This window comes from Neomonachus schauinslandi, chromosome 1 (assembly GCF_002201575.2).
Source record: "Neomonachus schauinslandi chromosome 1, ASM220157v2, whole genome shotgun sequence".
Classification (NCBI taxonomy): Eukaryota; Metazoa; Chordata; class Mammalia; order Carnivora; family Phocidae; genus Neomonachus; species Neomonachus schauinslandi.
Genome location: NC_058403.1, coordinates 127,702,696 through 127,729,039, shown reverse-complemented (window position 1 = coordinate 127,729,039; position 26,344 = coordinate 127,702,696). Strand labels below are relative to the sequence as shown.

At 35.9% G+C, this 26,344-nt stretch overlaps 1 protein-coding gene across 1 annotated transcript in view; it reads left to right on the top strand.

The window, feature by feature from the left end:
- The window catches only part of ATP2C1 (ATPase secretory pathway Ca2+ transporting 1), a 149,003-nt gene that overhangs the window by 98,231 nt on the left and 24,428 nt on the right, over positions 1–26,344 (top strand). The window contains exons 8-16 of the mRNA XM_044920465.1: positions 8,209–8,364; positions 9,318–9,386; positions 10,573–10,648; positions 14,031–14,097; positions 19,402–19,526; positions 20,395–20,492; positions 22,695–22,790; positions 22,878–22,967; positions 24,784–24,888. Of these exons, the coding sequence (XP_044776400.1) occupies positions 8,209–8,364; positions 9,318–9,386; positions 10,573–10,648; positions 14,031–14,097; positions 19,402–19,526; positions 20,395–20,492; positions 22,695–22,790; positions 22,878–22,967; positions 24,784–24,888 (882 nt within the window). The remainder of the gene's footprint in view (positions 1–8,208; positions 8,365–9,317; positions 9,387–10,572; positions 10,649–14,030; positions 14,098–19,401; positions 19,527–20,394; positions 20,493–22,694; positions 22,791–22,877; positions 22,968–24,783; positions 24,889–26,344) is intronic.

Genomic DNA, 26,344 nt, shown 5'->3' with positions numbered 1-26,344 from the left:
AGTTTATTGAGCATATTTAAGACAGTTGATTTAAAGTCTTTCTAGTAAGTCCAGTGTCTGGCCTCGCTGAGGGAGATTTTTATCAGTCCATTTTTTTCTAGTGAATAGGTCATACTTTTGGGGTTTTTTTGTATTTGTAATTTTTTTTTTTTTTTAAAGATTTTATTTATTTATTTGAGAGAGAGAGAATGAGAGAGAGCACATGAGAGGGGTTAGGGTCAGAGGGAGAAGCAAACTCCCTGCTGAGCAGGGAGCCCGATGAGGGACTCGATCCAGGGACCCCAGGATCATGACCTGAGCTGAAGGCAGTCGCTTAACCAACTGAGCCACCCAGGCGCCCCTGTATTTGTAATTTTTTGTTGAAAACTTTGTATTTTGAATATTACACTGTCATAATTCTGTACATTAGATTCTACCCTTCCTCAAGGTTTATTGCTTTTGATTTTTGAGGGTTTTAGTGTTTGAATTTGTTGAGTGACTTTTCTTTAAAAAAAAAAATACAGGTTTTTTTTTTTTTTTTTGGTAAAGACTGTATTCCTTTTTGTGTGTGGTCTCTGACGTTTTTGTTCCATCATCTCAGCAGCTAGCCTTATCTTTCTCAAGTCAAAGAGGAAAAACAATTAATATTCTCTTGGTCTTTGTAGCTTGTCTTTGAGTTGGGGCACTTCTTGATCCTTGAGCCTAGGCTGTCTCCAATGCTGCCTTCACCTTCACCTTCACCTTCACCTGCTTGTGTCAAATCCACAGATCTGTCAGGGTGCAAATCTAGGGTCTTCTCAGATTTTTCTGAGCACACATCTGGTTATAGGCATCCATTCTGCACTCTGTCTTCCCTGGTATATGTGGCAGCCCTTCCAAGCCCATATTCCCTCACAAAACTTCTCTTCGGCTTCTTTCTTCCCAGTCTTTTGGTTGTGACTGCTGCTTGCCTTATTCCTAGTCCCTTGCCTGCTGGTATATGTCCTTAATCTTTTGGCAGACACCAAGAAAGTCACAGGCTGCATTGGAGTGGGGTGGTGAAATAAATATTAGCCTCTGCACCAGTCCCCTGGGGAACTGTCAGACAGGTTAAAACACGAAGTACAGTCCTTTAAGAACAAAGTCTTTTTTAGTCCCCAACTACCAGTAAGCTCCAACAGGAAGGCAAGCTTCTGTCCCCACAGCCAGCACTGCTTCTCTGGGCAGTGGAAGATGGTAGACAGGTAAAAAAAATGCCACAGTGCCTTCTTACCAAAATTTAGCTGCCTTTTTCTTCATTAAGCACTTCCTTGGTTGTTTTAAGTTTTTGATTCGAGAGTTGATTCTGTCAGTTTTTGTCAGCCCATGATTGTTTTAGTAGAGGGACCAATTCTTTCAGTGCCCTATTCACAAGTTTTTATATCAACTTCAGTGTATTTTTTTGATAGGCCAACTTGATAAATTGATTACCGTATATTGCTCTCCCTCTTACTGTAATTTATCCCTGAAACTTTGGTTTTAAACGTTTCTGAATTGTCAAACTTATATACAGACTTGTAAAAAAAAAAAAAAAAAAGCGATTTTAAATTAGCTGTCAAAAGAAATGGAGTAGACTATTGGAGAAGGTATATGGTGTATTTGTGGAATTTAGAAACATTCCTGTTTACTAAAAACTGTTCGATGTAATCACTCATTTTGGTTTTGGAAAGGATGTATATTTCTGAAGTAGTATTGTTATTATACAGTTTGGAAACCCCATCCAGATGTAGAGCACTGGGAATGTTGGTTCTCTTAGATTGTATAAGCTTGAGATGTGCTTAGGGTTTTATTGTCTTACTTGTATAGATCATTGGTTCAAAAGCAGTGTGAGCTGGGGTGCGGGGGTAGCTCAGATGGTTAAGCATCTGCCTTCGGCTCAGGTCATGATCCCGGGGTCCTGGGATCGAGCCCCACATTGGGCTCCCCGCTCAGCGGGAAGCCTGCTTCTCCCTCTCCCTCTGCTGTTCCCCTTGCTTGTGCTATCTCACTCTGCCAAATAAATAAAATCTTTAAAAAAAAAAAAAAAAAGGCAGTGTGAGCTGAGGAATGCTATTTATGTTTAAAATATTGAAGAGAAAACTTTGTTTTTTCATTAAGTCACTAGAATTCATTTTTTATTTTATTTTTTTTAAAGATTTTATTTATTTATTCATGAGAGACAGAAACAGAGGGAGAAGCAGGCTCCCAAGGAGCAGGAAGCCCGATGCGGGACTTGATCCCAGGACCCTGGGATCGTGACTTGAGCTGAAGGCAGACACTTAACCATCTGAGCCACCCAGGCGCCCAAGTCACTAGAATTTAAAAAGACAATATGGGAGGGTTTGAAGTGAGACTTAGTCTCTTTGCTTTAAGAGTCTCATTTCATACTGTAGGAAAGCAAAAGTAGGTCCCTTTTTGAAATTTAGTTTCTTTAAATAGTCTTAGCAAAATATCCTAGAAATCATTGTTAACCAAATACTGGTCTTTAAGTTATTAGCAACTTGATCAAGTTGAATCTATCTAGCACTTAAGTCAGAAAGTTAACAACTCATGTTAATATTTACCATGGGATAAAATCCATTTCATGTAGGCCTTTTTAATAATTTATAACACTTGGTTGTGATGCAGGTAGGTTGGGTCCAAGAACCCAGGGGATGCTCCCATAGGAGCAGCCAGGAGGGTTCTTGGCTTCATGCAGGATAGAAATCAAATAGGAGCAGGAGAAAGTGAAAAAAGAGTTTATTGAATAGTGTGAGTGACAGAGAATAGCATAGGGAGCATCTGGGAGACTTGAAAAGGAGAGGAGAATGAGTCTTGTCGTTGTCTGGGGTTAGGGGTTTATATAGGAAAGAGGTCTAGGGTACGTGTTCCTTCAGGGATCTTGGGCATGGTCCAATCAAGGGTGAGTGTCAGGTGAACAATAGGTGTTATTTCTGGCTCTTCTTGGATGTTGTGAGGTGTTTGGGGCCTAGGACAAACTCAGAGAGTGATTCACTTTCTTGCTTCCTCCTTGAAGTGGGAACATAGCTTCTTTGATTCAGAACATGAGTAAATGAGGCCTAACAGAAAAATAGCAGAGATGGAGTCTTTCTAAAATGGAGTCCCTTCAGCTATATTACTTTAGTTGGTTAGGCTTTGATTGTTAATAAACTAGAACTCATGAAGAAGTTTTAATTACATTTTCCTTCATTTGAATAAACAGTAAGAGGAATCCTAATTTTTGAGACCAAAAGTAAGAAATTTTGTCCTGATCAGGCATCTGCAAATGATTAGTTTGGAATTCTTTTCTGGGGAAAGAATGCCATTTCTGATTTTCTTTTAATTCAAGACTAGAGAGGTAATTGATTTAGCAGCATACAGTATACCAAGCCTTTCTTTAGTTTAAGAACTTACTTGTAGCTGTCAGTTGTTCCATATTAACTGTAATTTTTTTAAGCAGTCATTTTTTGCTTTTTAGGAAAACTTTGTGACTTTGGCTTGTAGTTTCCTTCTGCTTAATGTTTGATAGGAATAATCCTGTGAAGTTTTTCAACCAGTTTTATTCTGTAGGTGTTAAATATTCAGATGTGGATTATGTATACATCTTGTTTCTTATTTATATTCCGACTTTTGAACTGTGTTGTGTCTTATTCACACCTCCAGTAGAGTGCCTGAGGAATAATGAAGAGAAAGTGAAACAGACAGTTTCCCTATTCATTAACAGCTCTTCTGAAGGTTTAACGTTTAAACTTTTGGCTAGAAGGCATGGAGCTGGCTGGTTCTTTGATTTCATTTTATCCTACCTTTCCCTTTCTCATAAATGCAATGGATAAATGACTCTAATATCTTTCTTCTCAGATGAATTAAGTTTTGACTTTGTTAAACTGTAATAGGCTTGCCTAATTCATTAAATACCACCTTCTTAGAAATGACTTACTTCCCCCTCATTTCCCCAAAACTACCTGCGGAAACTCTTGTAATCACCATTAAGAGAAAATAAGTTGTAACTTAGAAAATAATCTTGCTCAGGGCACCTGGCTGGCTCAGTTGGAAGAGCATGCAACTCTTGATTTTAGGGTCTTGAGTTTGAGCCCCACGTTGGATATAGAAATTACTTAAATAAATAAACTTAAAAAAATATTCTTGTTCAACAATTCTTGTTCAAAAGACAGTTGAGATCTGTGCAGTTTGCTACATTGTATGATTTGGACAAATTTTACTGATAATGTATTCTTCTTTTTTTTTTTTAAAGTAAGCTCTAGGCCCAGTGTGGGGCTCGAACTCAGGACCCTGATGTCAGGAGTCATATGCTCTATTGACTGAGCAATATATTGATAATATATTCTTGATTTTTTTTACACATTGATAATTTTTATATATATATAAATTGTAAGTTTATATAATACAAATATATATACATATATATAAAATAAAGATCTAAAGCTCCTTTTTTTTCCACATCAGTTTCTACACTAGACAGAGCTGACTGCTATTGTGCTAAAAATGATGTCTTTTCTTTGTAGAAAAACATGATTTAAACAAAAATTCCTATTAAATGGTTATTGAACTGCTACGGTTGACACTGAAGGGCTAGCTCACTGACAGAGCCAATAAAGCTATGCTTTTCTGCCCTTTTTAAAAAGTCAGTTATTTTCGGGGCGCCTGGGTGTCTCAGTCGTTTAAGCATCTGCCTTTGGCTCAGGTCATGATCCCAGGGTCCTGGTATGGAGCCCTGCGTCGGGCTCCCTGCTCAGCAGGGAGTCTGCTTCTCCTTTTCTCTCTCTCTCTCTCTCTCTCTCCCTCTGCCCTCCCACTGTTCATTCTCTCACTCAAATAAATAAAATCTTAAAAAAAGTCAGATTATTTTCATATTCTTTGTTTTGACAGACAACCACCAAATGTTAGTATTTATCCATGTTTAAGATTTATGTTTAAAGTAGAAAGTCTTCAATGGAAAAAACATTAATTTTGCCTTTCTCAGAGAGGAGGAGTTCTATAGATGTACACAGATTATTTGTTTTTAAATATTAGCAGGTCTTATTTCTAATTTAAAGTCAGAAAAATTACAGGCAGTTTTGATTTTTATAACAAGCATTGAAGAGGAGCTTGCCAAATAAAAACTTTTTTGTTGACTTGTAATTCAGAATAATATAACTTTTAAATATATCTTTTCTTATTGTCTTCTAGAAGTAGTTACAAAACTAGGGAGGAGAAATAATTTGCAAATTGATTCTCTAAATAGTTAATAGGAATTCGGAGTTAATCTGTCAGTGTTTGGGTTTGTCTCCATAGCTTACTATCTATATGATGTTGGCTGAGTTACTTAACCTTTCCAAGTGTCTATACAACAGTGGGGATGATAATAGTACCTACCTCATTGGAGTTGTTAGTAGCTAAGTAGTTGTTAGTAGATAACTTAGTATAGATATGTAGCAAAGTGCCTTGCAGATAGTAAGCAATGAAATATTAGCTGATTGTTTTTAGTACTAGCATCATCTTTGAAGAACAACCTAACCTTTTTTTCTTACCTTGGTAATAGAATGTATTAGTGTGAAAAACTATATAGTCCTAAGTTTAATTTGGAAAGAAAAAGTCAAATAAGTATATTCCTTTAATAAAGAAAAATTCCTTTGCTTTTGAACATGGTGGATTTTTTTTTTTTAATCTGTAGTTGCGTTAAGGTAATGAACCCAGATTTACCTGGCCTGTCTTTGCATACACAATTACAGAAAATGGGAAGCTTTTTAAAGACTAAAGGACAGGTGATCTGTGCTTTAAGGAAGACTTTTTATAAACCCATTTTGATACTAAAATCTATAACATTTGTATTAAACTTTCAGGAAATACTAGCACAGTTTAGTGTCTTGGAAATTAGGTGATATAATTTATTTTCATTCTGAACATTTTTCAGCTGCATGATCTAATCCGTAAACTCTTGATTACATTTGCAAAGTTATGTGTCTACCTAGCACAGGAACACAGCGGGCATATTCCTACTCCAATAGTCTTTGTACTTTTTGCTTTCTTTGCCTAGAATCCTTTCATCCTCATTGTAGCCCATCCTTGGGGCCCTCATGGGGCAATCATGACTCTACAGAAGGGTTGTCTACTTTTGAAAGATGTTCTTTCCTTTATCTAAAATGTCACTCTACATCCTTATGCATTTTTTCCTCATTACAAGGTATTATATTACACACTCTTGTTTATTTATTTTTAGATGATTTTCCCATAAGAATAAGAGCTGAGGGCAGGAACTTAGTTTTACTGCTAATTTCCACTGTGTATGATATAGTACAGGGCCTGGCGTTAATAAATACTTTTTAAGTGAATGAATCAATGAGATTGTTCAAGTTAAAATATAGTTTTACTGTATAGATGGGGAGAATGCGTGATCCGATTTTTAATATTTATTTTCTATGAGATATTTATGCTCATGAAAAAATGAACCATTTAAAAAGATGAGATTTATTGTTTCCATCCCCCTACCCGCCCCCCCCCCCCAAAAAACCCCAGCAGGATTTCAAGTTTAGAGTATTTTGTACATAGTATGAGATGTCAATCAAGAGGCCTAATTGAGAACACCAGCTCAGTTTATAATAGCAAGACTGCATAGTCGTTTAACTGCTCTGGGTTCATTTCCTTACTTTGTTTCTTTTCTTTTCTTTTTTTTTTTTTAAAGATTTTATTTATTTATTTGACAGAGAGAGACACAGTGAGAGAGGGAACACAAGCATGGCGGAGTGGGAGAGGGAGAAGCAGGCTTCCCGTGGAGCAGAGAGCCCGATATGGGACTCGATCCCAGGACCCTGGGACCATGACCTGAGCCAAAGGCAGTTGCTTAACAACTGAGCCATCCAGGCACCCTCCTTACCTTGTTTCTTTTCTAGGTTCTATCTCAGTGCCTGGTATGTTGTTAAGGTAGTCAATAAATGTTTTTTGGGTGAGTGAATTAACCTGTTAAAATGAGTAAAATCATGTACTGGGTCCTAGTTTCTCAAAGTATCCTAAAGACCCTAGAATAAGAGCTTCTGGAATAAAATGGATCAAAGAAATTTGTGAAACTCTATTCCATTGATTCTCAAAGTTAAATATGCCTCAGAGTCACCTGGAGTGCTTATAGTCTTTTAGGTTTACCCTCCCACCTCCGTATTTGAAGTAGGGTAGTGAATTTCTAACAAGTTCTGAGGAGGTAGGGAGATGTGATGCTGGTTATGCTGGTCCTGCTGGGACCACACTTTGACAACTCCTTTTGTATCTATTTCAGTTGAGGTGATTCACACTGACCTATTGAAGGTTTAAAGAAGCACTACCTAAGTAGGGGAAGCTGTTTAACTCTTAACCCAGTATTTCTAAAACTTATTCGACTCTAGTACCCATTCTGTGTGTGTGTGTGTGTGTGTGAGAGAGAGAGAGAGAGAGACAGAGAGACAGAGAGAGTGTCATCTGTCTATCACATTATACCCAATGTCTATGAACATCCTTGGAACTATTGTTGTGTGGGTCCTACTTTCAGAAACAAAGCCAGCGCACATCTGCAGTGTTTTCCACATGTAAAATGATGATTTTGTTTGTTTGTTTTGTTTTTGGCATGCTAGGGTAGGTGAAAACTTAATTAATTTGGCATGTTAGGGCAGGTGTTAGTAGTGAATCTCTCAGAAATTGAATCCTGTTGCACAGCTGGGAGATATGATATTCATGATCTGCATGGAAACATTTATATACGTTTTTGATTTTTGCTGACATAAATTTGGGATAAATGTAAGGATGTATATAGCAAGCAGAGTTTCACGAAAATTGAGCCCAAAATGATGAAATGATTTCTCTCTCAGTACTTTTTTTAAAATCTTTTATTCATATTTCTCTTTCTGCATGTCTTTTTAATCTGCCAAACACATTTTCATAACTTCAGTTCATGGCAAAATTAGGAAGTAATATTTTATCATGAGAATTGTTTTCTCTAAAATCTCAGCTAGTGTTTCTTTTCTCTAGTTGTATTTTGAAATGTGGGCTAATCTTGTCTCCCACTATAGCGTTCTATTTTGCATGCTGGATTTTGTTGACTTCACTGCATATTTTAAACATGGTTGTACTTACTCTGGTCTTCTTAGAGTAATGGATATAATAAAAGATTTCAGTAATGATCAGAAAGGGGATATTTGAGAAAGAAGTGATGGTTACAAACTCTTCAGATATTAAATGTAGCACAGAGAGTCTTCAAACTTGAACTTAATGGAGTACTTTATGTTCTCCAAGGCTGTGGATCTTTCCATTGATGAGTCCAGCTTGACAGGAGAGACAACACCTTGTTCTAAGGTGACCGCTCCTCAGCCGGCTGCAACTAATGGAGATCTTGCATCAAGAAGTAACATTGCCTTCATGGGAACACTGGTCAGATGTGGCAAAGCAAAGGTAATTTTTTCTCTTGTTTTGAAAGTAGCAGTTTCTTTGTTTTCAACCCTTTTTAAAGTTCTATTTGGTAATTTTATGTGTCTCTTTTTAAAAATATATGACGAAGGGGCACCTGGGTGGCTCAGTCGTTAAGCGTCTGCCTTCGGCTCAGGTCATGATCCCAGGGTCCTGGGATTGAACCCCGCATCGGGCTCCCTGCTCAGCGGGAAGCCTGCTTCTCCCTCTCCCACTCCCCCTGCTTGTGTTCCCTCTCTCGCTGTGTCTGTCAAATAAATAAATAAAAATCTTTAAAAAAAATATATATGACGAAGAAATGACAGAATTGAACCTAACCCATAGCCACTATTTGTGAGACTAAGGCGCCTATGTCCCTGAGGTGTAATATGTCCATATTTCTGCCATTTGCCAGATAATGGAGCCTTAAAAACATAGTCCTCAGTATCTGTTCTTTTTTTTGTTTGTTTTAGATAGAAACAGCGGCACATGGATATGTTCATTACTAGTTAAATAAAAATTTAATTTATGATAATGGTACTGGCTATCATATTCTGAATATGTATCACTCACCTGCTGATGGATTTTAGATATTTTGTTTCCTGGATTCTAATATTTCACAAATATAAAAGACATGATTCAGTAGCATTTGAGGGGAAAAAGAAAATACATTAAATGTCTCTCTTGAGTATAAGATAGTTTTGAATTTCAGAAATATTGATATAGACAAAGAATGGGCCTCAGAATTGGGTCAAGGCTTATATAGTAAGGCATAAATACTAGTGATCTATAGTAATATCACAAAGTTAATTTTCTGTGGGAACCTTGGATATGAGTGTCAGTCATCTTGACTGTGGGCAAGGCTTTGGAGAAAGTGAATGAGAGGTTTTTGTTTTTTTTTTGCTTGAGAGAGGTGATTCCATCTGAATGTAAATGTATTTTCCTGTTTTTCCCTTTAGGGTATTGTCATTGGAACAGGAGAAAATTCTGAATTTGGAGAGGTTTTTAAAATGATGCAAGCAGAAGAAGTAAGTACTTAATTTGTTAATGATGTTTTCATTTCAAATCTGAAATTCTCTATTACAAGTAGAGGAACAGAAAGTATTGGTGGATTATTTTATGTGCTATTGAAAGTAGTATTTTATTCAGAATATCACTCAGTTGTCTGTGTTTGAAAACATAATTGGAAAGACTGTATTTGAAAAGGCTTGAATTGACATTGTTAATATGCTAAAACATTTTTTTTTTAAAGATTTTATTTATTTATTTGACAGAGAGAGACACAGCAAGAGAGGGAACACAAGCAGGGGGAGTGGGAGAGGGAGAAGCAGGCTTCCCGCCAAGCAGGGAGCCCAATGCGGGGCTCGATCCCAGGACTCTGGGATCATGACCTGAGCTGAAGGCAGACGCTTAACCGACTGAGCCACCCAGGCGCCCCGCTAAAACATTTTGATAGTCATTGTTTATAGGAGATAAAGGTTTATAGCCAATTATTTATAGGGCTTATTCTTTTTAGAAATTAGCTTTATATTAATTTAAAAAATTACTAAATGGTATATTTGTCTTCTACCCAAATTCCCAACTTTATTTAATTCCAAGTAATGGGGGAAAAAGATTGTAAAGTAAAATAACCTGAAAGATATTCTTGTTTAAGGATATTGAAGATTAGTTCTCTCATTGAAAATACTTTCTTATAAAAAAGAAGTGGCATTCTACAAATGTCATATTCTCCCTGAGTCATCTGGATTTCTCAGGTAACCTGCCAAGATCCCAGTATGTGATGCAGTATACAAAACCATTCCAAGAAGCTTGGCAGTGAGGGAAGTGCTAGAGAAGGGAGTTAGCCGATCAGGGAGCCAGCTGGAGAAAAAGACTTGGATTGCGAGCTTGTTTGTGGATATAGAAAGGAGAAAATTGGAAAAGTGAGGGGCAGTGAATGGTAATAAAGTCCTGGAGAAGCTGGTAGGGATAATAGATTTCTTCTCAAAAACAGGTATGGGGAGCATGGACCTTTTAAATAAGCAAGATTTTAAAAGTCTCAGCCTCAGTTTCCTCAGTAAAGGGAGTAATACTAACCTTAAGGGAGAGATGTGTATGTCATGGGTATGTTAAGAGCTAGCATGAATATGTCAAGCACTTAGCAGAGTCCCTGGCACCTATTTTATTTTACTAAATTTAGCTCATTGTAGTGACACTATTCTCCAATTTGTCAAGGCACCAAAAACCCCTCTGCAGAAGAGCATGGACCTTTTAGGAAAACAACTTTCCTTTTACTCCTTTGGTATAATAGGTAAGAGAAGAGTGAGTATGTATATCTCATCTATTTACTTAGGTTTTGTGTGTGTGTGTGTTTGTGTGTGTGTGGTAAGGGGGAGTTTAGATAGCTGCGTAAATTTGTTTATTCATTTAATTAATTAATTTTTAGCTTACTACTTTTTAAAAATTATAAAACCAGCCCCCAACCATTGTCCTTTCTACAAAGATAAATTAGAACTCCATGTAATTCCTATAATCAAGGAGCATTTCTATAAACATTTTTGTATTTGTCTTTCTAGTTTTCAGCAAAATGTTAGTAATGTTTTATGGACTATTTTTCCTTTTTTTGTTTCACATTTTCTTCATAAGCATCTTGTCATTAAATAGATGCTCATTAAATTGATGTCATGAAATAGGTGGTTGTATAGTACTCCATTATGTGGGAAAAAAATATCTTAGACTTCTTGAAGACATTTCTATGTTTTTTTTTTTTTTTTAAAGATTTTATTTATTTATTTGAGAGAGCGAGAATGAGAGAGAGTACATGAGAGGGGGGAGGGTCAGAGAGAGAAGCAGGCTCCTCGCCGAGCAGGGAGCCCGATGCGGGACTCGATCCCGGGACTCCAGGATCATGACCTGAGCCGAAGGCAGTCGCTTAACCAACTGAGCCACCCAGGCGCCCCTGTTTTTTGAATTTTTAAGATTATGTAAATGATTCTTCAGTGAGGATATCTTATTAAATTCATAAAAGTAAAATTGGGTCAAAGAGTATCCATGTAATTTTCAAATTTTTGGCATATTTTTAAAGTTTTTTATTTATATTGCCAAATAATACCCTTCAACAGCAAGGCAGAGGTATTACTCTTCCAGCACCCTTGCCAACTTTGTTGTCATTAACAGACAAAAGACTTCTCGTTATTTTATTTCACAGTTCATTATAGAAAAACAGCACTTTCGTCATATGTATGTTGGTCCTTTTTATTTCATGACCTGCCAATCTGTCTTATCCCTTCTTTTGTGGCTTGAGTCTTAGGCTGGTAAGAGCTCTTTGTATAATTAGGATATCCATCCTTTTATTACGTTTTTTCCCTCCAATTTTTAAATTCCCTTTGAGGGATAAATATAATAAACTTGGTACAGGAGAGAGAATAATTGAAACATCTTCTGATATAATTGTCCTATTAATCTCTGCAGTTATAGTTTCTGTCTTTGTTCAATTCATAAAGGCTATCCCAACCTCATGTTGTAGAAAGTGTTTATAAGTATATCTATTTAAACATCAATCTACGGCTTTAGTTATTATTTTTGACACTTAATTTTACTATTTAGAATTTATTTTAGTATAAGACTTAAGGTGGAGTTAATAACAGTTTTACTCAAAGGTTAATTATCCCAATACCATTAATTCTGTAGTCCATTCTTTATTCACTGAGTTGAAATGACATCTTTATCATACATTAAACACTTGAATCAATTTTGGAGTCCTTGCTCATTTAATTTTTCCATGATGTTATTTTATTTTTTAATTTTTTAATGATTTTATATATTGTCAGAGAGAGAGAGAGTACACAAGCAGGGGGATCGGCAGGCAGAGGGAGAAGCAGGCTTCCCACTGAGCAGGGAGCCCAATGCGGGACTCAGTCCCAGGACCCTATGAGCCAAAGGCAGACGCTTAACTGACTGAGCCACCCAGGTGTCCCTCCATGGTATTATTTTAATTATTCTTGTTAGCTGAAAGTTTCAAAATAATAATACAGTTTTAAGTTAAAGCAGATTTCTGCTATGCAGTTTCAGTTAAATAATTATTTAAATATTCTGTTGATCTCTCTGCCTTCATAGTAAAGTAGAATGTAGAAAGGTATTTCATTCCTCATTTTTAACTAGTAGGTAGTTAATTTGATTATTTGATTATTACTGTTTATTTTCTAGAATTTATAGGAATTTGATAAATCTAAGGGCATTTAGCCAATGAAATCTCCCCAGTTATATTAATGCTGTACCATGAAACCACCTCACTTTTAGTGATAAGAATCTTTCAACTTTATGATTATCTGGTTTTAATATAATGCATTAAACAATTTTTCTTGTTAGGATAGTATATGGAATAGCACAAAGGTTAAGATCAAAATCTGAGGTCAGCAGACTTTTTTGGGGGGGGTGGGGTAAAGGGCCTGACAGTAAATATTTTAGCCTTTGGTCCTTACCAAAGTATTTCTAGTATTCTCTGATGGAAATGCTCAACTCTGCCATCAACAGGAAAGCATCATAGACAATATAGAAACAAATGGATGTGGCTATGTTCCAACAAACCTTATTTACAAAGGCATGCAGGAGGCTCACAGATTATAGCTTGCTGACCCCTGGTATAGTTTATTGAACATGATTTTTTTTGTTAGGATAGTATTTTGGATAGGATCTTAGAGTGTCACCATCTGGATTATTATTTTATAATTGTAGAAAGATGAAGAAAAACTTGTTTAAATGTTTATATTGAATACAATCTTGAAGTGGCTTTATTTTATTAAGTCTATAATGATACTATTTTTTCTCACAAAACCAGCGGTGCACTCCATCCCCCCCTTCATTTCAGTATATGTGCTGCCGAAGTGAGCACTCCCCCCCTTCATTTCAGAGACAAAGGTTAAAGCAGTGTATGTTGTTCGGTTTATGTTAATTGATTTTTAAAAAGATTATTTATTTATTTGACAGAGAGAGAGAGAGAGCACAAGTGGGGGGTGAGGTAAGCTGACATGGGGCTGGATCCCAGGACCCATGAAATCATGACCTGAGCCAAAGGCAGATGCTTAGTCGACTGAGCCACCCAGGCACCCCATATATTGATTTTTTATTTGTAAATGCCATTAAAAATAGTAATTTTTAATTGTTAATGCAATTTTAGATATGTTAAGTAAGATAAATCACTCTTTGAGCCAACTCCTAATTAAGTATTCTTCTGTTTGTAGTACGAACTTTATACTTATACATATTGCCTGGATATTTAGTTAAGGGAAGTAAAGTTCCAGGGTTTATTTTTGCAAAGCTGTTAATAAATAGAAGATCTATATGTCTTACTCTGCCTTCTTTTTTTCTCCCGTTGTATGAAAATACTGGTAATATTTTCTTATAGTGGGAATCCTCAGATATTATTGCTTTAAGGGGGGGTGGGTGGCAGCAGTGGTAACAAAAGGTAAAACTGTGTGTGTGTGTGGTGTGTGCATATACAGCATTGACTTTAAGCAGCATTAATTTTAATCTCCCCTGCTTAATGGATTTTTGTAAAATCATGTAATTGTGATCTGATGCACCTTCCCTTATGTCAGGGGACTTTTTGGCTGCCCTCAGCTTGTTAGTCTATCCCATCTATACTTACGTGATTATATATAAAGGGAAACATAGTTATTTGATTTTTGTTCCAGGTATCATCATGTTGGTTGGCTGGTTACTAGGAAAAGATATCCTGGAAATGTTTACTATTAGTGTAAGGTAAGTTCTAATCATTTGTTTATAAACTGAGGTCTCTCTTTCCTCTCTTAAGGCATAGGTTATATTCCATTATGGAGGTATTATATGAGCAGAAAAGAGAATAGTGTCTCTACTTAAATAGTTCAGAATTCATATATTGAAATGAATTCTAGGAAAATGAAAACCTACATATATAGCAGAAGAAAACCTGCACCAGATGTCTGGTATTATCAGTCTAATACTGCATTTTTATATATCAATAGACAAGGATTGCCTAACTGAAAACTAGCAGCATGAAAGAGAAAGACCATAATAATAGAAATTGAATAATCAGTCTCAGAGGAAAATGAAAAATTGAAGAAATAGCAGAAAAATTTAGAAAGCATTTTAATTTTCAGAGATCTGTGAAGAAACTGCATTCATGATAAACATTACTTAGAAGGATCAGAGGACAAAAAGTTTTTAGAAATTATGATTTTAACTGCTAAAATTAAAAATTCAGTATAAGGGCTGTAATGTAAAGTCAAAGAGGGATCCCCCCAAAATCAAGTAAAATGTCCAAAACAGAGAATGAAATAAAAGTGACAAAGAGAATAATTTAATAAATGCCATATCTACCCAATAGGAGTTTCAAAAATGAGAGAAGAAGAAATTACATAAGAAATGATGGAGTATTTTCTCAATCTGAATCAAGACATGAAATTTTTATAGTTTGTGTGGATTCTCTAAATGCCAAACAGGATGAAAAGAACTCCCAACCTGGATACATCATTATTAAATTAAAGAAAACAAGTTAGGTCATCTATAAAGGAAGGATAATTACACTGGTATCACATTTCTTGTTAGCAACTGCAGTTTCCACCATGGATTTTTTTTTTTATTTTTGAAAGCTTTTATTTTTTTATTTGAGAGAGAGAGGTAGGAGAGAGAGCATTGGCGGGGGCGGTGGAGGGGGACAGAGAAGCAGACTCTCCGCTGAGCAGGGAGCCTGATGGGGGCTCGATCCCAGGACCCCGGGATCATGACCTGAGCTGAAGGCAGACACTTAACTTACTAAGCCACCGAGGTGCCCCCTATGGGGTCTTTTTAGACTCTTCTAAACATTTCAACTGACAAAACTTTAATAGGTCACAATTGGTACCTGTGCTCTGAAAAGTGGGGCAACTTAAGGCACCCATCTTCTGAGAGAGTCTGTGCAGCAGTTCAGCTTCAGGTACAAGGAGATTGGGATGACCTTGTGAGTTGGGGAGCTACCCTGGGTTAAAATGGTTCATACTTTGTGAGGGCCAACATCTCTGGAAGTATACTTTCCAGGGTGCTTGCAAGAGACATGTCCAGTTATAAGAGTCACCTACACTTAGAAAACCCAAAGTGATGGCTTCCTGTAAGATAATTAAAATTCTTCTAGTCCATAGATGGTTTATCAGTTAGGAGATCCCTTTATCATAAGCAGTGTTGCCTAGCAACATACTTGACTTAACTACCCTAACCAGGTCACTAGAGGAACAGAGCTAGAGATTTAACCAAATGCAGAACGGGAAAAGGATTTTATTAACCCTTCCTCCACAGTAGCATTGGATTACATTAGAGAACAGTGGGGCAGTGCTATCAAAGTATGAGGGGAAAGGATTTTAAATCTATAAATCTAGGCAGAGACAACGTATCGATCCAGTTAATTACAAATAGATAGGTAAGTAATCAGAAAATTTATTCCTTCCCTGTCCTGTATGAATTATAGTAAAACAAGGATGAAAAAAAGGAAGATGATGTATGGGATATAAGTAAGAGTAGAACTCACCTAGGCATCTAAGGAAAAGAAATATTGGATAACAGCTCTATCGTAGGCCTAGGAAGTAATATTTCAAATGTTAGAACAAAAACAGTGAATTAAAAAAGAAATCAAATGGGTTACAAGGAATAGGTAGGTTGAATAAGAGGTTGAAAGATATTTGTGATAGGGTGAAGGAGTATATTTTTTTCTTTAAAGGAGCAAATATACAATTTGAAACTCTTGGCTTCAATCTGTATAAAAAAGACTTCGGTGAAATACGAAATAAGTTTAAAATGAGGCATGAGTGTGAGATACTAAACATTAGCATATTATCCATTGGACTTATTTTTAGATTTTGAGGGTTTTTTTTGAGCAGTTCAATTTTATAGATTGACATTTTGATTTCTGCTTCAAGGTCTTACAAAGGACAAAGCATTAAAAAATATTTAATAGAATAAAACTCATTCTATTTTGCAATTATTATATGGGTCCATTGTCCTTTTATAAATTTAAGTAAGATATATTATGGGATCTTTTGTGACCTTATTTTTCCTGTTTCTTGAAGCATTATATTATTTCATTACCCTAGCAATTATTTTATTTTATTTTATTTATTTTATTTTTTAAAAAGATTTTTATTTATTTATTTGACAGAGAGAGACACAGCGAGAGAGGGAACACAAGCAGGGGGAGTGGGAGAGGGAGAAGCAGGCTTCCTGCGGAGCAGGGAGCCCAATGCGGGCCTCGATCCCAGGACCCTGGGATCATGACCTGAGCCGGAGGCAGACACTTAAGGACTGAGCCACCCAGGCGCCCCCCCCCCCCGGCAGTTATTTTAATAATTATTTCCAGCCGTTCTAAAAATGAGTAAAAACAGTAAGAATGCAGAAAAATGATGGGATCACTTATAGGGTTGATGTAATAATAAAGTAAATCATCATTATTCTGTTATCCTTTAATTTTTTTATTATGTTGCTCAGAAATATTACATTGTCATTTACAAAGGTATAAAAGAGGTCTAGAGACAGTCATTGTCTTCTTTTGTTTTTACTCATTAAAGAATCATAATTTTTTGCTTTCCACCATAATGGCAAAGAATAATTGATAGAAGAGTAATTGGACAAACCAGAAGATGAATGCAAGGAGACAAAGAGCCACTGTACGCTCTGATGATGGGGGTGAAATTTAATCAAAAAAGTGAAATCTTAACACTCTGAATCTTTGGATGATGGTAGTCTAAATTTTCTGAAACTCCTGAATTGAATGAATAGTTTATTTCTAAGGACAAAAGGGAAGGACAGGTATTCCCTTTCAGTTAGTCATTCTACAGCAAGGAATTCATCATGCAGTGTTTTCCAGCAGGAACCTAGACCACCCCTTTTTGTTAAAAGGATGCGTGTGGTAGTTTTCTTTAATCTTTTATGATATTTGTTTACCAACTTTTACTTTATACCATTTATAAGTGGAGAAAACCAAAGGCTGGTGTGAATATAAAAGTGATTAAAAGGAAATAGATGACATAGAAATGAAAAACTAATTGGACTCATGTTATTGGTGTGTATAAATCTAAAAATTATGTTACAAAGACGATGACTGTTCTCTTTTCAACAGAATTATGAACCATCCACAATTTCAAGTGTTGTATTTTGAAGATACAAATACAAAAAGTGAAACCAGAATTGATAAGCCTATAACCTATTGGAAATGTTTTTTGAATTTGAAATCAGTATTTGTAAAGTGAATGTATTCCAGGTTCTTTCCTGACAGTTGATGAGCCATTAGTTGCATGCAGAGGACATTGCCCCTTTCAGATTTATGTATACCTTCAAATCCAGGAATGTAGTTTGAGGTTAAAATTAAAAATTTCTAATGAAGTTTTTCACAATCCATTTTATTCCTCTGCAAATTATTTATAAAGTGACTTAAAAACAAAAGAATGGAAAGGTCCATTAGATCTAGAGTGTGAACAATGATGCCTATTTTTCCTGATACATTGAGGGTTAATGGAGGCCTACGAAAAAAGTTTTCTGTTTCAGCTTAGAATAGTTCAAAAGAGGGAAGGAAGTATTAATGATAGCACATATTTCTTTGGAACCTAGTGTGGGGCTTGAACTCACAACCCTGAGATTGAGACCTGAGCTGAGATCAAGAGTCAGACGCTTAAACTGACTGAGCCACCCAGGTGCCCCGATAAGCACATATTTCTTGACTCTTTGTGTACACTATTTAGCCAGTGATATTGTGTCATTCACTGGCTTTCAAATTTTAGAATTAACCTGTAAACAGAGCATGAAAGCTTAATAATGCTTACAGAACAGGATGCTAATGATTACAAGTTAGATCATGCTAAAGAAAAAGTAGGTAATAGAAATTGGTGAGTAGAAGCAGTGGATGCAACAATGTTAGAATGAAGAACAGGAACACATATGTTCTTACCGGTAGGAGAGTCAAGAGCTAATACTTGGAATGGGATAAAAAATAGACTTAATTTGATTTTTTTTTTAAATTTGCAAAGGGAAACTAATTTTTTGTTGTGATAAAATACATATAACATAAAATTTACCATTTTAAAATATACAATTCAATGGAATTAAGTCCATAGTGTTGTACAACCACAGCCATTATTGAGTGTCATCACCCCAAAAGAAAACCTTGTGCCCACTGGGCAATCACTCATTATTCTTCCTTCTCCCTAGCCTGTGGCAGCCACTAAACTGCTTTCTGTCTCTGTGGATTTGCTTATTGTTAATTTCATATAAATGGAATAAAAACACTATGTGTCTTTTGTGTCTGGCTTCTTTTTTTTTTTTTTTTTTTAAGATTTTATTTATTTATTTGACAGAGAGAGAGAGAGTGAGAGAGGGAACACAAGCAGGGGGAGTGGGAGAGGGAGAAGCAGGCTTCCCGCCAAGCAGGGAGCCCGATGCGGGGCTCGATCCCAGGACCCCAGGACCATGACCCGAGCCGAAGGCAGACGCTCAACGACTGAGTCACGCAGGTTCCCCTGTGTCTGGCTTCTTTAATTTAGCATAATGTCTTCAAGGTTCATCCATGTTGTAACATGTATCAGTACTTCATTTCTTTTTATGGTGGAATAATACTTTATTGTATGGATACACCACAATTTCCCATTTATCAGTTGATGGACATTACAGTGATCTTTTGGCCATTGTAAATAGTGCTGCTATGAACAGTCATGTATAAGTTTTTGTTTGAATACTTCTTACTGTTAACTGCATTTATAGATGAGAAAACTAAACTACAGAGGTAGAATAATAATAGCTCAGGGTCAAACAGGTAAAAATTGGTGAAGCCATGGGTATAAATCTAGGTAATCTGATATCACAACCTGCATTCTTCAACCACTACACTTAACCTGGCAGCTAATAGGTATCCAGTAAATGTAATCAACTTTCCCTTTCTCTTGAGGCTATTTTTGAGTGTTAATGGTATTAATTTTATATTTTATTAGTCTCTGTTTTAAGTAACAGCCCACTGAAATTATTGCTGTACGTACTATTTATACTTCAATACTAAGTATATATTGGTTACAGTTTGGCTGTGGCAGCAATTCCTGAAGGTCTTCCCATTGTGGTCACAGTGACTCTAGCCCTTGGTGTTATGAGAATGGTGAAGAAAAGGGCCATTGTGAAAAAACTGCCTATTGTTGAAACTCTGGGTAAGTATGTGGTAATAGGAGCATACTTATGCAATAGTGTGTTAGTTTACATCAACAGTGAATCATCTTCAGGTTGTACATTTTTTGTCTGAGAGGCTAGAATAGTGGTATTTGACTTTTGGCAAAATTAAGTATGGTTTTCAGAACCAGAAAGGTAATTAAAGTGTATATCTTTCAGGACAGGGTACTTACAGAGAAATCTTACTGTGTCATGCAATGTTCTAATGCTTAAATCATGTAAAAAAAATCTATATAACAAATGAAACCTTGGAGTAAAATTAATAGAATTTTTTTCTTTTGACATCTCAAGGAAGATAATTGATAATCATAGATCCTAGAATGTCATATTCCAGTTGAATTTGCTGATAAGAACAATAAACATACAACAGTTGCTAAATGTTGCTATAATATAACTTTTATGTTTGCTATGAAACTTCTTCTTTAAAAAATTTAGGAATCCAAAAATATTGAATTGAATTTTTAGTTTGCATTATAATATTGAGAAGGCAAATTCCTTAACTACTCACTGAAAAAATTACATGGGTTTATATTTAGGTACCCTTAAAACTTCCTAGAAAATGTATTATATAAAGTTATAATATAAAGCTAATACTGAGAAGCTCTGTAGAATTCAGTTGCAGGTTAATAAGAAAAAGTCAACATTTATCACTATTTTTTAATTTTAATTTAAGAACTTACTTTATGGTGGTGAAAAGCATAATGAGAGAAAATCTGAAATTATCAGTGAGCTTGATTTGTACAAAATTAAGAGAAACAGGACAGGCTTCCAGAGTCTTTGATTTGTTTTTAATGTGAACTTGTTTATTTCTCCCTGACTCTTGGTGACATGTAATGGTTTATTCTGTAGGCTGCTGTAATGTGATTTGTTCAGATAAAACTGGAACACTGACAAAGAATGAAATGACCGTTACCCACATACTTACTTCGGATGGTCTGCATGCTGAGGTACTCTATAGTTTTTTTTTAACAACAGTATTTCTTTGTTAAGAATCTTTGGTGTTTAGACATTCCTAACAATTCTAGTGTCTTATCTTCAAAAGGGCTATAAATTCATTATCAGCGGAGCCTTTTCCTTATGCTACCAGTCTTGATCCCACTGCACTCGTACAGTCCAGAAACTTTGAATCATCCTTGGCACCTGTCTTTCAATCACCCCTAGTCGTTTGTTTCCAAACTCTTATTCTTGCTCTATATGCAGCTTGAGGGATCTTTTAGAACCAAATGTTAGCAAGTTTATTTTAATTAATTAATTAAGATGTTTCAGTGGCTTTCCATTGTGACCAGGATCCTGAAGTATGGCCTTTCAGTCCCCCTACATATTTTCTGTTCTTCTTTATACTATAAGTTGTAATAGAGCAGAACTAAGTTGCCCAACACAGGGCCTGCCTCATGGTAGTAAGTACTTGTTGAAAGAATAAATGAATAGATGAATTATTTTATTTTAAAAATAATATTTTTGGCAGTGTCTTAAATGCATGTCATCTGTGTGTGTTGGTTAATTTTGAAGTTAGGTAAGGACAAGGTCCAGTTTCACCCCAGTCTTGAAAGGATTTCTGGCTGGTATGTTCATTCACACTACTTAGGATGGGTACAGTATTTTAAATTGTATTTGCATCCAATTTACTACATCATTAGACAGATTGACAGAAATTGTACTTAGGTTTATTTAATTCCATTTTACATAGGCTTTAAAATGAGACTATTGATATTTAGGATGTTAGATTTGGTTAAGGATACCCAATACTCTGTTGTTGAATGTGCCTTTTCTGGATGATTCAGGGTCATTGGGGTTACATGTGCTTGTGTGGTTCAGGTATGGAAGGTAGGATATAAGTTTCTGTTGTTTTAAGCCCATACTTCATATGTCAAGCATTAACTGTTTGTTAATTTCTCTCTAACCTGTCTTATTTTTACTGTGAAATTGAACTTTTGTTGGCTTAGTTTGTTCTAGCCATACGGAATAAGTATCTGGCTTTTCTCTACCTCTGGTTTTTAAAACTGGCACGTAATATACTATGTTAAAGTAGTTTGTAAGTGCTAGGATAAATCATGTAATGCCTCTGAGCCTGCATATTTGCCAGAAGAATTCTGCTTTTTTCTGGGTTTCAGGTTTGTCACAAATGTTAGATGTGGAAATGGATTTGAATCCTTGGAAATTTACTGTTTATAAATGTAATGTTATATAAATTTAAAGCTCATTTATGTACAGAGGTTTTCATGGTTATCCTTTATTGTATATTTTAAGTAGAAACAATATAAAATTATATTAATTAGCAATATGTTTCTACTTAAAATATACTATACATTGTTATAATTATTAATTTAATTAATATAATTATAGGTTTGTCATGGTGAAAATTAGAATCTATATTCTTTTTTTTTTTTTTAAAGATTTTATTTATTTATTTGACAGAGAGGCACAGTGAGAGAGGGAACACAAGCAGGGGGAGTGAGAGAGGGAGAAGCAGGCTTCCTGCTGAGCAGGGAGCCCGATGAGGGGCTCGATCCCAGGACCCTGCGATCATGACCTGAGCCGAAGGCAGACGCTTAACGACTGAGCCATCCAGGCACCCCAGAATCTATATTCATTTTTTTTTTTTTTTTTTTTAAAGATTTTATTTATTTATTCATGAGAGAGAGACAGAGGCAGAGGGAGAAGCAGGCTCCCCGCGGAGCAGGGAGCCCGACGCGGGACTCGATCCCAGGACCCTGGGATCATGACCTGAGCCTAAGGCAGACGCTTAACCGACTGAGCCACCCAGGCGTCCCTATATTCATTTTTTTTTAAAGATTTTATTTTATTTGAGAGAGAGCGCACGAGTTGGGGAGAAGGGCAGAGGGAGAGAATCTCAAGCATGCTCTGGGCTGAGCTTGGAGCCCAACACGGGGCTCAGTGTCACGATCCATGAGATCATGACCTGAGCTGAAACCAAGAGTTAGGCATTTAACCAACTGAACCACCCAGGCACCCCAGAATTTATATTCTTTTAACTGTTAAATGTTCTTTTAGACACATGCTTTTCTAGGTATATACACTAACAGTAATCATAATGTATAAAATGAAATGAACACATGTCATCATAGGTTTTGTTTCTTATAAGTCACTATCTACTGGTTGAATTATTGACCCCACTTTATGTTCCTTAGGTTACTGGTGTTGGCTACAATCCATTTGGGGAAGTGATTGTTGATGGTGATGTTGTTCATGGATTCTATAACCCAGCTGTTAGCAGAATTGTTGAGGTAAATACTTTATTCTCTAAGAAGGTGACTTTTCGTAATGACTTAGGACACAGTGATGAGTTCTTAGTTTCTGTATATTTCTTTTAGGCGGGCTGTGTATGCAATGATGCTGTAATTAGAAACAACACTCTAATGGGGAAGCCAACGGAAGGAGCTTTAATTGCTCTTGCAATGAAGGTATGTGCCTGATTTCTCTTTGACATATGAGAACTCACCTTCATAAGAGAATGTAAGGCCATCAATTTCAGTATTACTGGTTTTTAGGTGTAGAATGAAGACTCTCAATATTTCATTGTATTATTATTGCCTTTTGGGAACCAGTTTTATTCTTCCTGGAAATACAGAGCTAATCCAGCCTTTTCAGTATAGCTTTATCCCTTACATTCAAGAAACAAATTAATGACCAGTGACTAGATTTCTTCTTATGAAGGAATGTTTTCATAATATTTTCCACAATATTTAGAGTTTTGTGTGGAAAGCTTTCTAAATGTGTGTAATTGCTGAAGTACTAACTTTCAAACAAGTAAAAGGCAGCATTATTTAAGTATTTCTATGTAAAGATACTAAAGCCATCATGAGAAATCAGCTTTTCTTTCTCTAGTTTTCCCATTTCTTCCATTATCAATTTCTTAAATGAGTATATTATTAAAATTTGTGTTGGGGCATCTATCCCAGTTGATGTCCTCTTCTAAGTCTTATATTTGATTAAATGAGAAACCTAAAGTCCCCTCTGTCACTCCCATAACAAAAATTAAAACTCCTACTTTCAAGAGTAGTCTTAGAAAATTTTGAGACTTGTGTGAAACAGGACATCTCTAAATGAGGTTGTTTGAATTGAGATTCAATATAGAAATGTAGGTTATTATATTTAATTTAATAAAATAAAATTGATAGTTTTAGAATAAAGCTACATTTCTTTATCATTTTGTTGTAACTAAAATAGCATTGAATAGCTTTTTGAAAGATACTTAAAAGTTCAATCTGTTAACCATTATTTACCGTGTTATACTTAACCTTATACTCTTAACTTTTTTAAGAGATAAAAGAGTGTGAAACCACCTCCTTATGACTGGGGATCTCACATTTTAGGTAGGGAGTTGACACTGACATGCATGGAACAAATACAAGCTAGACCAGTATAGCAGATAGTTAAGTCTTAAAGGTTGAGCCACATATAAGAATAAGGCAAGTTCAGATTTGAGACCTAGGCTTTGAGGCATAAGCAGGATTTAGATAGGTAAGCTAGGAAAAGAGCAAGGATAAAAGCATGGAGAAAAAAATAAGCATAGAATGTGTGGTGGCTTGTGTATTGGTGAATTTGGATGGAAAAAAAAGGAGTTTGAGTAACCCAGAGGATTGTTGAATAGACTGCATGGTGGGTTTCTGGAGGACCTTTGAAAGCCAGGAAGAAGAGTCTGAACATGTTTCAGTAGATAGCAAACAGACAACAAAAAGCAATGAGCTAGGTTTTTCAGTAGTTTAAAAAATATTTTTGAATATTTGGAGTTAAAAGGTAGAGGGTATTGTGAAGAACAGCTAAAGGACACTGATAGTAGGTCAGAATATCAAGTGGTAGGATGGTAGCAACAGGAAAGATAGATTTGAATCCCTAAGAAGTAAGAAATTGAATTTGAAGCTTCTGTTGATCAGTATTGGTTGGTTGGGTACCTTTATTTATTTGTATCCTGCTTCCTTCGAGAATTTTAGCCAATAGAGATTTTAATCTAGTCAGTGTTGAAGAGTTGGTCTACATACGGTCCAGGTAGCATGCCTTAGCCTGTATCTACACACCCAGGCTTTCATCTTGATCATGTATGTTGCCCTTCAGAGAAATGTGGTATATGTAGATGGAGCACTGCTATTCTGTCACCATTTTTTGAAAAATACCCAGGTATCTCTAGCCAGCCAACTGTAAGTTGTGACCCTTGTTCTCTGTTAAAGGAAAAAATAGTCACATGTTGGTGAGAATTAACTTTCTTTTTGTGCCATATAGATGGGTCTTGATGGACTTCAACAGGACTATATCAGAAAAGCTGAATATCCTTTTAGCTCTGAGCAAAAGTGGATGGCTGTTAAGTGTGTACACCGAACCCAGCAGGTACCCTTCCATGTAAAGAGTACTTACTAAATCTTATTTAATATAGATGACTATATTGTATTGATTATCCACCTTTACTTTTAAACAATCATTGAGCATAACAAAGCCTTATTGCTTTAAAGTGTGTATAATTCATGGTAACTCATCTTTGTTCTCATGTTCTCTTTGAATTCATGCATAGGGACATCAAGTTTTGCTGTGTGAGCAAACAGCTTAAAATGAACTGGAGCCTGGTCTCAATGTCCTAGAACTTGTGACACCAGATTCTATCAACATTTTTGTTGTTGATGACTATGTACTGTAGATTTCTGCCTTCTGGTGTTAATCTGTGTTCTTTCACTGAAGGAATGTCTTGTCTTCAGAACAAACAGAACTGCATTATTTTGTGGAAAAGTGGTTACCAAATGTGTATAATTCATATTAGTTGATCCAGCTTACAAACTGGCAAAATGACATGCACTGATATTTCAAGCCGCTACTTTGTTCCTGGGTGCTTTAGAAATGTTTACAAAGTTATTATCTTATTATATTATATTATAATTATATTATATATTATCTTATTTATATTAATATATACTATATAATAATATTATATGTTATGACATAATATATACTATATTATTGTACTACATATTATATTATTATATAATATACTAAGAGTTATCTGCAGCATGTAATTATGTCAGTCATAGTTGCTATTACCAGCTTGATGCTTAAACTTACTTTGCCTTTAAAATATACATATTTTGTTATTTTTATATTTTCTTTATTAGGAATTAATAATTGGTTCTGTGTTTTCACCTGTGAGCAAGAAACCATTACATCCCTGTAGACATGAATGAGTGAGAGGATTTCCTCACACCCCCATAATAAGTAGGAAATATAATTGATTTTATTTTTAACGATTTTATTTATTTATTTGTCAGAGAGAGAGAGAGAGAGAGCAATAGCAGGGGGAGCAGCAAAGGGAGAGGGAGAAGCAGGCTCCCCACCAAGCAGAAAGCCCAATGCGGGGCTCGATCCCAGGACCCTGGGATCACAACCCGAGCTGAAGGCAGACGCCCAACCGACTGAGCCAGCCAGGTGCCCCAGAAACATAATTGATTTTAAAAGAAAGGCCAATTTGGCCAACATTGAACTTGTGAATAGATGTCTGCCAGGAACTCTGATCATGAGAGGAAAAAGGATTTCTATCTAATCTTTAAAGGAACTTTCATGAACTCCTGGGAAGGGAGAGAAGTGAAAATAAAACTGTAAAAATAAAATGCCTTAAACTTTATAAGGGGTGCCTGGCTGCACAGTTGGTGGAGCATGCGACTCTTGATCTCACAGTTGTGAGTTAGAGTCCCACATTGGGCATGGAGCCTACTTAAACCTTGTAACATGAAGTTTTCAAAAATTGCATTAGAGTAGATAATTTTCAGCTGATGTCCCTTGACATAGAGTTATACAGCAA